The following is a 12701-nucleotide window of genomic DNA, read 5'->3' as shown; positions in this document are numbered from 1 at the left end:
TTCTGTTCCTTAGAGCCATGCGTTCCTTTCCTGTGTATTCCAAGGTGTGAGGCAGAGGAACATTGCTGGCTGCAGCTGTCACAGCACAGGTGACAGGCTGCAGCAAAGAGCAGCAGAGCTGCTGCAGACCCTCCCCGTGGTCACTCAGCAGCCACTGCCAGCTGGTGCCTCCTGCTCTCCACACCCTCTGTCACCCTTGCTCATCTTCTGCCCAACCTAGTGGTGCCCACTCACTCTGTCAGCTCAGTGATTCTGTTTATTTTGGGTTCTTTTGTTTTTGCTGCTGTCACTGTGCTGTCCCTAGACCCAGACTGGAACTTTCTGCTCCAGTACCCAATGTGTGTGTCCCAAAGGTAGCACCATGATAACCTGTGCTAAAAACTGCACCAGTGTCTCCTGCTGCTGTCATTGCACACTGCAGTGGAAGCACTGCTGCTTGACCCTGAAGATCCAGGATAACAGCAGCTTTTTGGGGTCTGCTGGTGAGCCAGAGAAACGGGTGATGCAGGATAAATCTTAAGGGACAGAGAGTGCTCAAACCTCCTGACCACACAACCAGAGAAGGGAGGTCCTGGCACTTCCCCACTTGGGCAGGTGGTGCTTGGCTCTCTGAGAGCAGCTGAGATTTGGGAGGGCTTTATGAGCAGGGTGGTCACACCCCTTGTCCCTCTGCCATCCCATGAGATGAGCAGAACAGACCTGGCACAGGTGACTTAGCCTGGCCCTCACTGCTCAGTCAGAGAGCTCTACTGGCAGAAGGAAGAAGCTGAAGGTTCCAAAACTGCCCCAGAAAAGGGCTCCTAAAATGGTGATGCTTCTGTCTTAGTGAAGTTACACTTTGTCTATTCATGGAAGGAGATAGCTCAAAACAAGGACAGGAGGGTGCCCTGCCTTAGCACAGCTCTGCCAAAATGAAGAGAAGTTCACGTTGCTGCTCTCAGGTGACCATAGGATTTTGTACTCAGGTATTGTACTGAGGTCTGCTCCCCCTCCTCCCAAACAGGCAGCTTCCTCACCCTGCAAACTGCCCCAGGGCACAATAAGTAGGTTAATGCTTGCTTTAGGGTTAGCCTGAGGGTGAGGGTTCCCTGCAGGAATAGCAGAGTGAGGTTTCCTCTGTGCCTGTGTGAGCTTGTGTGTCGGGATGCCTCCAAGGCAAATGAATTCCTACTGCTCCCATTTCATCACTGTGTGCCTCTTCCTCCTTCTTTGGGGTGGTGATGTACCTTGGGATGACAAAGCTTTGATTTTAGTTCTGCCAGGCTCATATCCTTCTCTTTGCATGGTTTTTCCATTTGTCATTCCTTCTTCCATTTCCCAGTCCTGGTTCTGGCCAGGGCAGGGAGTGGGAGCTCTGGGGGGTTGCACTGGCCACACCTCATGCTTCAGGCTGCCTGTGTTCTTCTAGGGCCAGACTGGCTCCCAAAGAGGGAAACAAACCAAAACACATCAGTGGTTTTGAATTACAAATCCTGGTGTTCAAAATGCATGAAATGAGACATTTCGGGCGCTTACTGCAACACGAATCCACCTGTGTTGGACATGAGTGGCATTTCCTATTTATGCTCAGACTCCTGAATGCAAAGTTAAAACAGACATTGAGGCAGCTGTGGATGGGCAAAACAGGGTCAGGATGGTAAGGGGGAGGGTTTGGTGTGAGCATCATGACAGACTTTGGCTGTGGCAAGGGAAAGTTAAAAAGGTGCCTAGAACCAGGTATTCAAATAAATTTCCTATTTATACAGCAACGTGTGAAGTTCCTGTGTTTAATTTACGTGTAAATATTGACTCATATTTTTACATAAAAGTAGTATTGACGTTTTCTATGGGAATATTCTCTTTTTGGCTGCTTGCCATTTCTTGACCTACGTTCCCAAACTACAGAACCTGCCTTGCTGGTGTGATTCAGCCAGCCTCAGGTGTGGGTGCCTGTTCTTTGGTGACCTGCTGCGTGCACAGGTCCTGCCCTGGAAATGGATCAGCAGGTGCCAAGCATGGTTTTCAGGTGAGGAATTCCTCACCCTGCTGTTGTGGAAGCTGGAGGTGCTGGTGCATGCCAAGCAGAGGCTTCAGAGCTGCCTTCAGGGACAGACACTGTGGGGTTGTTGTGGCTGTTGTGGTACTGCAGGCAGTGGGTCCTTGCAGGTAACTCCTTGTCTTCCACAGCCAGAACAGGAATGCATTTATTTGTGGAACTGATGAGCACTCACAGTGTTGCTTGAAACATATGAAGTGCTGTAGATTTGTTAAGTGCTTCACAAATTAGAACTAGACACCTTGAACCAAACACCTAAAAGTAGAGGACAAGTCTTGTGCTTGAGTCTCTCTCTGTCTCTGTTTGGGTCTTGGAAAGTGCAGATGATAAAACTTTTTTCTTGCAGGGTTGTTGAGATTAGGGACTGGCCCTGGAGAACTGAGAGTGGTGAATGTAATAGAAATTCCACAAGCAGATTAATAGCAAAGTTCTGTGAGAGGTTTGAAAAGTGGGCACTAAATGCAGGTTGGAGCTGGAGCCACACACTGAGGTGTGATAGTCACAACTGACTGATGCCTTTTCTGTGCAGGTGTGAATTAATAACTACAGGATAGTGTGGGATCAGAGCCCATAGCAAATGCTTATGCAGAAGATCCCAGATTATATTGGCAACCTTGATTCTATCATATCCAGTGTTTCAACAGTGTCTTGTAATTGTAGGGTTTTTCTAAAACATTTCTACTGTAAGCCCTTAATTTACTGTTTGTAAATTAAGAAATTCCATCTGCACTTGTGCATGTTTCCATCCTCAGCCCACCTAATGAGAACTGTGTCCTTTGAAAGCTTTCTCAGTAGTAAATGTGGTCAGAGACACCAGAGCATTCTCTTGGCTATCAATCTGCAGATAATAGAAGGTCCATTTCTTAAGTACACACAGAAAAGGAGCAGAAGAAATAGTGGCTATGACATAAAATGAATTGTCTTCTTCCATGCCCTTGTAACCTAGGGCATGTAGAGCAGGCTGCCAGCCATCGCTGCACAGATTTAGGAGTGCTGGAATCCCTGTGTCTGCAGCAGGCTGCTGATGGATTGGTGAGTAATGGACTCGGGGAGTGCATTACCAGCGCCCAGACTAATGGCTAGCACTTGCCCATGGCTTTGGCTATAGATCATCCACTGTGCTGCTCATGGGCTCTTGCCAGCCTGTCTCTGGCACTCATGCTGCTGCTCTAGCACCGTTTGCCTGATGAGTCCTGCACCCCTGCCACGTGTGCACAAGGTGAAGAGGAAACAAGGAGAAAGGAGAGGGTACCAGCTCTCCAGTTCTCTTGTTCTTTGGAGGACAGTTCAAGGACAAGGCAGTAGCCTGGAGAATACATTTGGGCTTGCTGCAGACCGTGAGGCACTGTTCTCCACTGCCTGAGGTACCTGTGCCTGGGATCCTTTCTTTCCCAACGTTACACATCATGGCAAGCTAGGAGGGGAGGGAGGGGTGCTTGGGGTGCTGGGTGTGCCTCTGACATGGCTCTGCAGAGTTGCAAGAAGTGCCTGCGTGGTGCTGTCAAGATCTGGCTGTTTGTGATCTAAATGATCCCAGCAAAGACCATCTCCAGGGCTGCCCTCTGGGCTGATGGACAGGGCAGGCTGTGCAGAGAGGAATGAAATGCTCCCAGTCCTGCCTGGCTCAGCAGCTTTGCCTCTTCCTTTAGACTCCATGACATGAATAGAGCTCCAGGGTTGTGGCTTCCTTGTGTGATTGGGATGAGCTGGATTCCTCTCTCCTCCTTTCACTTGGACCAGCTGTGAGAAAAGAGCAATGCAATCAGCTCTGGATTTGACCTGATGACCCACCCCACTGCCAGCTGTGTGAACCATGCAAGACCCACTCCAGTTCCTGAGCCCACTTCACTGGAAGTGAAGGTGCAAGCCTTGCTCTGCTATTCTGGGCTCTTTGGCTTTGTATTTTTTGCAAGAAGTTACTTAAACTTCTGCAGTTTTTATTAACATATTCCTGATGAGTTGTTGGAAAGGATGAAGCCTTCATCTAAGGAATTTCCTCTACAGTAGTCCTAGCAAGAATTGTTGCTAAAACCAGACAGCAGAAGCAACTCTGTAAAAACACTGCAGATGAGGGAGGGACATTTTTCAGTTCCAGGAGTCCTGTGCAATAGGAAATGGCCCAAACTGAGTAACAAACACTTTACATTTTCTAGTTCTAGTTTACTTCATGTCTTAGGGATGTTGTGCCTTTAAAGGGAATAGTAGCAATGACACAGATGTTCTTGGGGTGCCAGATATTGCAGTGTTTTAGAGAAAGACCTCTTTGTACCAGGGATTTAATTTAGGCACCTCTTAGGGAGCTTGAGCACCTTTCCATTGCCTGGAGCAGGGAGCAAATTCTGTTTCTTTGCATTTTTAACATTAATTCCACCAAAAGTCTCCAATAATTCACCAGAAGTCTAGTGGGATATTTTGGATACAGAAACAGGTGGCAGATTCAGACTGTTGCAAAGAAAGGTGATGCTGCTGAACAGGAGAAGCTATAAACCCAGAAATTCCCAGTGAGTATCATCCATCAGTTTATTTGCCTGCTATTTTGGGAAATGCTTCTGGTAATAAAGCGTCATCAATCTATTATTTCTTTTGGCCAATCTCTCTCAGCCTGCCTATATAAAACTCATTGCGGCCTATATTTAACTGAGAATAACCTCTGCTTGTTTCCTCTCTCCACCATGAGTTTTATTCCTTTAACAAGCACAACAGCATGCTGCTCCGGCTTCAAAGAGAAAATTAATTCCGTCCGCAAAAGGGTCAAGTGCTGGAAAGTGCATAGCAATGCAGTTTGCATGGCAGGATCCAGGAGATATGATGCTAATAAGATTCCAAGATGAGAACAGCAGACTGGCTCTGGGGATTCGGATGAAGGGTTCTGTAAATTTTAAAAGAAATGGTCTCCAAAAACTAATGATGTCTGCTTTCCAATTCATTAATAATGTGAAGCAGGGAGATGGGAGTGAGAAGCAGGCCACGCTTTGAAATATCAGAATGTAACGAGGAAAAAACAGCGAGAGCTCATCTCACGGGGTCACAAAGCTCGGAGGAGCAGGCGGGCTGCAGGGAGAGTGAGGGTGCCTGGAGGGAAGGAAATTGCACTGTGTGTTCTGCCATGTGTAATTTATGCACAGGCTCTTTGCCAGCACTGTACAATTTCTATGCAGAGAAAGATGCTGTTGTATTGACAGATCTTTTTCAACGTTCTCGTTTAAGGTGACTTAGCACACGGGATATTTGATGAGTTTTAAAAACAGATATGAATTGCCTTAGCATATTTACAAATGGCTTTTGGTAAACCTTCCCCTTCACCTTTCTGCATTGCATGCACAAAACCTTAAGCTTGTTTGTAGTTAATATTGGAAGGAAACCCCTCAGGCAAAGCCTAATGAACTGAGAGCAATTCTGAGCTTCCCTCTGCAATATCTCGAGAGCCTTTGCCTTTCTGAGGGCTCTTGCACATACCTGTGACCTTGTTGCTCTGCAGCACGACAGGTTTCCATTGCTGCTGCAGATTTGGTGCTGCTGCAGTCTCTCCCTGCAACGGGCAGCCCCTGGGAAATGTCAGTGCCGAGCCCCTGCCAAGGGGAGGCTCTGAGGCAGCAGGATTGGGCTCTGACTTTTATTCTGACAGCACTAGTACAGTTGTACAGTGAGGTTTGGGAGTTCCTCCTGTCTTTTCCTTTTAGCTGTGTGATTCTTTCCCATCTGACCTTGAAGTGTGGTGCTGGGAGTCCCTGTCCCTGCAGAAGAGCTGTTTTCATCAGGGGGCAGAATTTGGGGTGTCTGGGGTGCCGTGGGGGCTCCACAGCCTGCAAAGGAGACTGGAGCTGAGGTTTGCTGCCTTGCTAAACCCCAGCCATGAAAATGGGTGAAGTGGGGCTCTGCATCATGCCTGCAACATCTTCACAGAAAAGGTTTCTCTTACAGTGTTTGTAAGCATTTCTTTTTCCAGAGATGATGGGGCTCTCAGTATTCACAGACGTGCCTCAGCTGTCCCTAAAGCAACCACTGAGTCATTGGCAGCAGCTTCAAGAGCCACAGTCTTCACCTATGGGTGTTTTTTGGTTTTCTTCACATGTCCTTGGTCTCCAGTGAACACACAGCCACGTGTACCATGTTCTTATATTTGCATCTCAGGGATTTCCTTGGGGAATTTGTGTCTCCAAGAAATCTCAAGAATTTCCCTGAGGGTTTTTCCAGTGAAGTTCTTGGTTGTTATTCAGTATTTCCAGAATTGCCTGCAGCTGTGGTGTCAGTGGGAGCAGGCAGGTGCTCAGAGTTGCTGCAGTGCAGGCACAGTTGTGACCATCAGGACTTCTCATGGCACTGCTAGAGCTGAACACCAGCTGTGTGTGCAGCCCTTTTTGGTGCTGTCCTTTACCCAGACACTGAGCAGCTGGGCTGATTTCTGTGTCAATGATCTTGCATCAGAAACTGCTCTGGTTTGCAGCTTGGCAGTAACAGCCTTGTAGCCATCAGGATCTCAGAATAAGCTTCTAAAGTTTTACTGTCTTTGCTTACTCCTGTGTTTGTCTGTGCTCCTCTGCCTATTCAGTCCAGCATTCATCTCTTTTTTTTTCTGGGCTTCTCCTCACTCTGGAGAGAGCATGTGCCTGTTAATGATGAGTGTAGTCATTTTACAGCTTCTGCTTCCCCTTCCTCAGCATCCATGTGATGCTCACAGGAACTGCACAGATCCCTTGCTCCAACCCAGAGCCTGTGCTTGTCCCTTCAGAGCTGCCCAGGGATGTTGCCCAGCCAGGCAGGGATGTTCCCCAGCAGTCAGGGGAGATGCCTGGTGGGAGGAACACATTTGCACATTTGTGCAAATCAGGACACAGCAATGTCAGGCAGGGAAGGTTTGCATTATCTGAGCTGCCTAGTTGCAGATTTCTTGTTTCATCAGAAAAGCCTGACTGTTCCACTGATGCAATCCAGAGCTCTGCCAGCTCTGTGTCCTGGTGCCATAGGATCTTTTTTCTGCTCCTTTTCACACACACACTGTGTGAAAACACACATTTTCCCAGCAGTCTCCTTTCCAGTGCTTCAAACCAAGCCAGGCTGTCTGATTATTCCCCATGACAGGTGTAAAAATGCCATATCCACAGCAGAAAACCTCTTGTGATGAGGAAGCTCTCACTGCAAATAATGAGGCAGATTTCTGTGGAAACCTGCACTGTTCCAGACCCTGGACAGGCCACCAATCCTACAGCAGGATTCTGTTCTCCTAACAGATACCCAAAGGCAGATTTTCTTTTAATTAAATATGAAAATCTATAATGCAGTCAGCATGGTGCCTCTTGGTATGTTTATTTTTATACTCCTTTTATTTGTTTTGTTCTCAACTTCTCCTTCCATTGGGAGGGAATTTTCCACACCATCTGTGTATGAGGAGTGAATGGGACTGAATGACCATGGACAGAGGCCAGTTGTGTTTTTTATTATCTGAGTGGAAATGGGCACCAGTTATTTGCAGTTGTGGATTAACACACTAACTGGTCTTTTCCATAGAATAATACTGATTTTTCAAAGTTGATATCTTTAAGCAGTTCTCTTTAGGTTTCAGTATTACCAGACTTTAGAGACCAGAGAAGTATTTAATTTCTCATTACACTTAATGCTTCACTTTCTGTCCCTACACTCAGAAAAAAAAATGTTTATTCTTTCAGTAATATTCTGATAATATTTTATTATTTTTCTCTGCAGCCAAAGGACAAGAATAATTTAATTTCCCCAGCATAAAGACAATGCCATGAATCCCAGCTCTGTGGGGGAGCTGCTCCCCAGGACTGCCCAGGAGCCTGTTCCCTGTGTGCAGACTCCTTCGGGCTCTTAATTGCTCTGTGCAATTCCCAGCTTTGACTCCTCCTTTCTCTTTGCCTTATTTTTCCCTTTGACTATTTGTCTATGCTCTAAGGTGGAGGGTTTTCCCTATGGAAAGGAATTCAGGCTTCCCTGCAGCATTTTCCCCACGGCAGGGCTGGCAGGGCAGGGCCCAGTGCTGTGCCTCACCTGCAGCAGGTGAGGCAGAGGGCTGAGCTCCCCACGCCTGCCATCCTGCACAGACAATGTGCTGGGGCTTTGTCTGAGGGGAGCCTGGGGAGGGGAGAGGGAAAGGGCTCTTAGATCTATGGCTGGCAATTTAGATTCAGAGACATTTCATCTGCAGTTCCCTCAAGTGTTGAATTGAATAAAACCAGAGCAGCGCTGGAAAAGGAGGTGGGGGAAGGGCTGCAAGCACTCTCAGCTGAACAAAAAGAGACAGGCAGCTCATAAAAACAGGAATTGCATCCTTGAGTTGAAAATCTGGATTCACAGGGCAGGGAGGAGGCCACGTGGCAGAGCCCACCCATGGGCAGGGGCCAGCAGCACATCACAAGGCTCATTTCTGGGTTTCCTGATTTTCTGTTGATTTTATGAAGCTCCTGTTGTAAAATCAAGCAGGAAGAACACAGTCCCAGGCTTTGGTTGCAATTAAAAAAAAAAACAACATTTTCACTTCACTTCAGGAGAAAATCACAAAAGCAAAACCCTCAAGGATCAAAAATTCAGAAGAACAAGTAACTTAGCACTTATAATTTTGTAAACACCTTCTGTTGGGGGCCAGAGTCATCATGCCCACATGCAGCTGTGGATGGTAGAACTGTTCTCACCATTAGGCGTTTTTGTCCCTCTGCCTTTGTGGGAATTGCTGCTGGAGGCTGCTCTGGCTCTGCACTGCAGCACCTGGGTTTCTCTGGGTCTCTCCTATTCCCCAGGTGAGGATGGTTCCACAGGAGCTCGTCCTGGCCAAGGCTGGAGGAAAGAGAGAACTGGGTAAGAGCAGACCCCCATCCTTGGGGTCTGTCCTGCCCTGTGGGAGTGGTACCAGCTGTGCCTTCCTTCTTTTGTTTGCTTCTGTTTGCCCCCTCCCCACCCTCTAGGGCCCCTCTGTAACTTGGCAGTGGCAGATCTGATGCCTTTGTGCTCAGCCCTGCTTCAGAACAGGTCAGACCCCACAAAGCCTGACCAGCACTGAGGTGACCCCGTGGCACAGCCGGGCAGGTGTGTGGCACCTTGGCCAGGTGTTGTGTTTGCAGAGTTCCCTGCCTAAAAGGTGTCCTCTGCCTCCATGGTGCACTGGCAGAACCCCACGTGAAACAGCCCAGCAAGAGCAGGGTGAGGAGTGGGACTCCTCAGCACAGCTTCCCCTCCAAGTGACTCAGCTGTAAAACAGGGGTCATGATTCTTACCTGTGTCACCAGAATTTGGGAGTCTGATTAGCCACATCCTGTAAAAGGCTGAACAGTCTTACTGTAAATCCTGGCCCAGAGACCACAGAGCAGGAGGGGCTGTCTCACAGCCATGTATTTATGCTGCCCTGTTTCCCTGTGCTATCGATCCAGCAGCTTGCTAAGATACAGCCCTGCCTGCTCTAGTGGTCTAATTCATTTTTAAGCATCATTATTTTTCATGTTGTGGTCTTCCCCTGCTCCATGTGCTCGTCCCCACCCATCCCCAAAAATGCCCATCCCTGTGTGCCTGGGCATGCAGTGCTCCCACATGTGTGTGCATACCAGGGGGATGGAGAGGCAGCTTCAGCTACACTGAGCAATTAAACTCCAGTAGCTCAGGGATGAGCAGGAGGCCGTGATTTTCTTTTCCTTAGCAGTAATTGCCTCTGCAATCAGCTTTGATCACCCGAGAGCAGAAGAGATGAGTGCTGCAAGTTGACATCAGTGGTTTTAATATATCCATTTACATATACAGGAGCAGTGCAGCACAGAGCTTTGCTCAGCGCCTCTGACCTGAAACCATCCCGCTCCATAGATACCTCATTTAATTTAATACTTCACCACCACTGCGGCAGCCACACGTGGGGAGGGGAGGGGGCACAATCAACCCTCACTCTCAGCTCTCCCTGCATGTCTGTAAAAATGACATGAAAGTAATTGCTTTTGAAAAGCAAAGCAGAAATGGCACAATTGATTCCACTTAAATGAGAGGAGAAGGGGTGGGGGTGGGAGATGCTCACCCTAAACATGCCCCCTTCTTTCTGCTGCAAGCACAAGGCTGTGCTGGACAGGAGAGAGGTGGGCTCGTCTGAGTGGCATGGAGGGAGGGAGGCTGGAGCAGGCAGGGCTGCCCATGGGTCCAGAGGACATGTGCTGCTGCCAGAGGCACTCCTGAGAGCTGCCAGGGAGCTGCACTGGGAGCCCAGGAATCACTCTGCCCCCAAACCCACCCACCCGCCTGGCAGCTGGGGGAGGGGGTGATGGGGAGACATCAGCTCCTCTCCACCCCTAATGTATCTCTCATTATCCCTTTCCACAAAGCTTTGTGAGATGGTTTGGGATCTATCCAGTCTCCTGCTGCTGGTGGATGCTCACCCTTACACCAAGGACCTGGCACAACACTCAGCCCCTCCACACGGGCTGAGCACTGCCTGTGTGTGCTGAAACACATCTTTAATGCAGACATGAACACGATCTCATGTTAATTACATGCAAATTGATTATTAGTATATTTATTGAATGTTGACAGATGGGTGACAGTCTTCAATAAATACGTTTTACTAATCAGTTAGCATTAATTAATACCAAAATCCTCTGTAGGTTCAGCAAGTCAGTGAGCATGGATGAGGCCCCTCTGTTGCTGGATGTTGGCAGTGCTGCTGGCAGCATCAGCTGCTCCTGGCAGCAGTGTGGAGCACAAGTGGGCCCAGGGCTCCAAGGGCACTGGCAGCACTGGAAGGACAGATGGACACATGCCCAGAGGGAGAAGCCCTGCTCTGGGGACAGCTCCCCTGCAGCAGGGCCTGCCTGAGGTGCTGGTGCCAGGCAGGGCTTGCAAGAAGCTCTGGTGACCTCTTTTGACCTCTTTCTCCAGGACACAGGGCTGCTTCCAGGTGTATGTGAGCAGCAGAAGCAGGGTGCTGCTCCCACCTGCAACCAGGACCCTTTGTTATGGCAGGGCATGGCACAATCCCCAGCCAGCAATGCAGAGCAGTTCTGCTGAATTTAAACCACCAAGCACACCAACTGCTAATCTGTGTGGCCAGCATTTTCTCTTGCCCCCCTGTCCTTAGCAGGGCAGGAGCCATGCAGTGCCCATCATAGGAGGATGAGCAGCATCCCTGGGGAGTAACTGGCCAAGGCAGTGAGGAGAGTGCAGGGGGTCTGTGCAGGGGTCAGCACTCGAGCCTTGCTGTGCAAACACTCCTTGGTTGACATTCATTATTCTTCCCTGTGCAAACACTTTGGAGCTGGGACACCAAGAAGTGAACACTCTGAGCCTTAGAGCTGCTCCAGTCCAGGCAGAACGGGAGGGAGATGGACGGGCTGGGGGGCACCTGAGCCCCTTCTGCTCTGCTCCAAGGACAGCAGACAGGACAGTGCCTACAGAGCAACGCAGCTGCAGCAGCAGCTGGCTGTTTGGTTACTGCTTAGAATAATTTTGGTGTTGCTCAGCTGCTCTTTGCTTCCCTCACCACGGGACTCTGGCAGCCTTGGCCAGCAGAGCCGTGCCCCAGCCAGCAGTCTCTGCCCGAGCTGGACGTGCCTGCTGCAGGCAGGCATGTCAAATCACACCTACCATATTGGCTTCCTGTCCCCACAACATCAGATTTTTGCTGCTAATGTGTGGGGGGGGGTGTCTCCTCCTGCCAATCCCCACCCCCAGCAGCATCAGGTCTGTGCTGTTCGGGGTTTTGTTAAGCCGTTTAGTATTAATTGATTTTTTTTCCATTTTTTCTTTCTTTCCCTGGGCGGGTCAATAGCTGGATGCTCAAGAGCAGAGGATCTATCAACTGCAGACCAAGCAGAGGGAGAGGCAGGCAGACTTGGAGCAGAAATGCAGCCAGAACAGCAGCTCAGCCAGGACCTGGGGGCCAGCCACCAGCTACAGAAGGGAGCTTGGAGCAGGTAGGAGAAGATACCAGTCCACTCTAGCTGGTCAGCTCAGGCTGAGAAGGGAACTTTATTTGATGCATTCACAGCAATAATGATAATCTGCTGCTCTTGTTTACATGGCAGTATAAGCAGGGCTGAAGATGTGAGAGTTGAGTCTGTCACCTCCCAGTGAGGAGGGGAAGGTGGAAGGCAGCAGGGAGATGCTTCAGCTCTGCAGGCTGTAAATGGGGGGTGGGATTGCAGCTGCTGGGGGGATGATGGCTGTCATGCACAGATCTTGTGGGTGTTGCTGCTGCTGCTGACCTTGGAGACACAACAAGAGGATGGCCACAAAGACACTGCCTCAGGACAGAGCTGTCCTGGACAGTGGTGATGTTTACATGCTGTGAGCCTGGGATTGGGATTGCTCAGAGCTGTTCAGCCACGCTGCTGGATGCAGCCCTCAGCTTGCTCCTGGGCACCCTCGCTTGCTGGAGGCCAGTGGGGCAGCCTGTGCCAGTGCACCCGTGCTGGCTCTGCCTGCCCTGCCCACCAACCCCTCATTTCAGAAGCTGCAGAAGCCAGAGCTTTGCTCAGTGTGCTCCCCTCGCTCTGTGTGAGCCTGGCTTGGGACAGCACATCACTCCCTGACATCTCTCAGGCACCAGCACTCCTCTGGGGACTCCAGCCACAAGGTTTCACTGGGATCCACATGACAGCAGGGGTGAGGAGAGCTGGTCCTGCAAACCTGGGGAGCTCCTGCTGCTGCCCACTGCAGCATTACTTGCTTAACCTGGTATCCA

The 12701-nt window shown here is 49.6% G+C and overlaps 1 protein-coding gene across 9 annotated transcripts in view; it reads left to right on the top strand.

Moving 5' to 3' along the window:
- Positions 1 to 12701, top strand: part of LOC306806770 (uncharacterized protein) — a 66782-nt gene that overhangs the window by 47385 nt on the left and 6696 nt on the right. For 5 of the 9 annotated variants that reach the window (XR_013775553.1, XR_013775554.1, XR_013775555.1 and 2 more), the window contains one exon: positions 11787 to 11931. Coding sequence is in view for 2 of the 9 variants with exons in the window: in XM_079315820.1 (XP_079171946.1) it covers positions 11787 to 11931 (145 nt within the window). In the remaining 7 variants the exon portion in view is untranslated. Of the gene's footprint in view, positions 1 to 7114; positions 7310 to 9890; positions 9957 to 11786; positions 11932 to 12005; positions 12337 to 12701 lie in introns of those variants that run through there. The other 4 variants (XR_013775558.1, XR_013775559.1, XM_079315819.1 and 1 more) reach the window with 3 other exon arrangements.

The sequence above is a fragment of the Erithacus rubecula genome (genome assembly GCF_903797595.1).
Source record: "Erithacus rubecula genome assembly, chromosome: 12".
NCBI classification, from domain to species: Eukaryota; Metazoa; Chordata; class Aves; order Passeriformes; family Muscicapidae; genus Erithacus; species Erithacus rubecula.
This window is presented reverse-complemented; position numbering and strand designations above follow the sequence as displayed.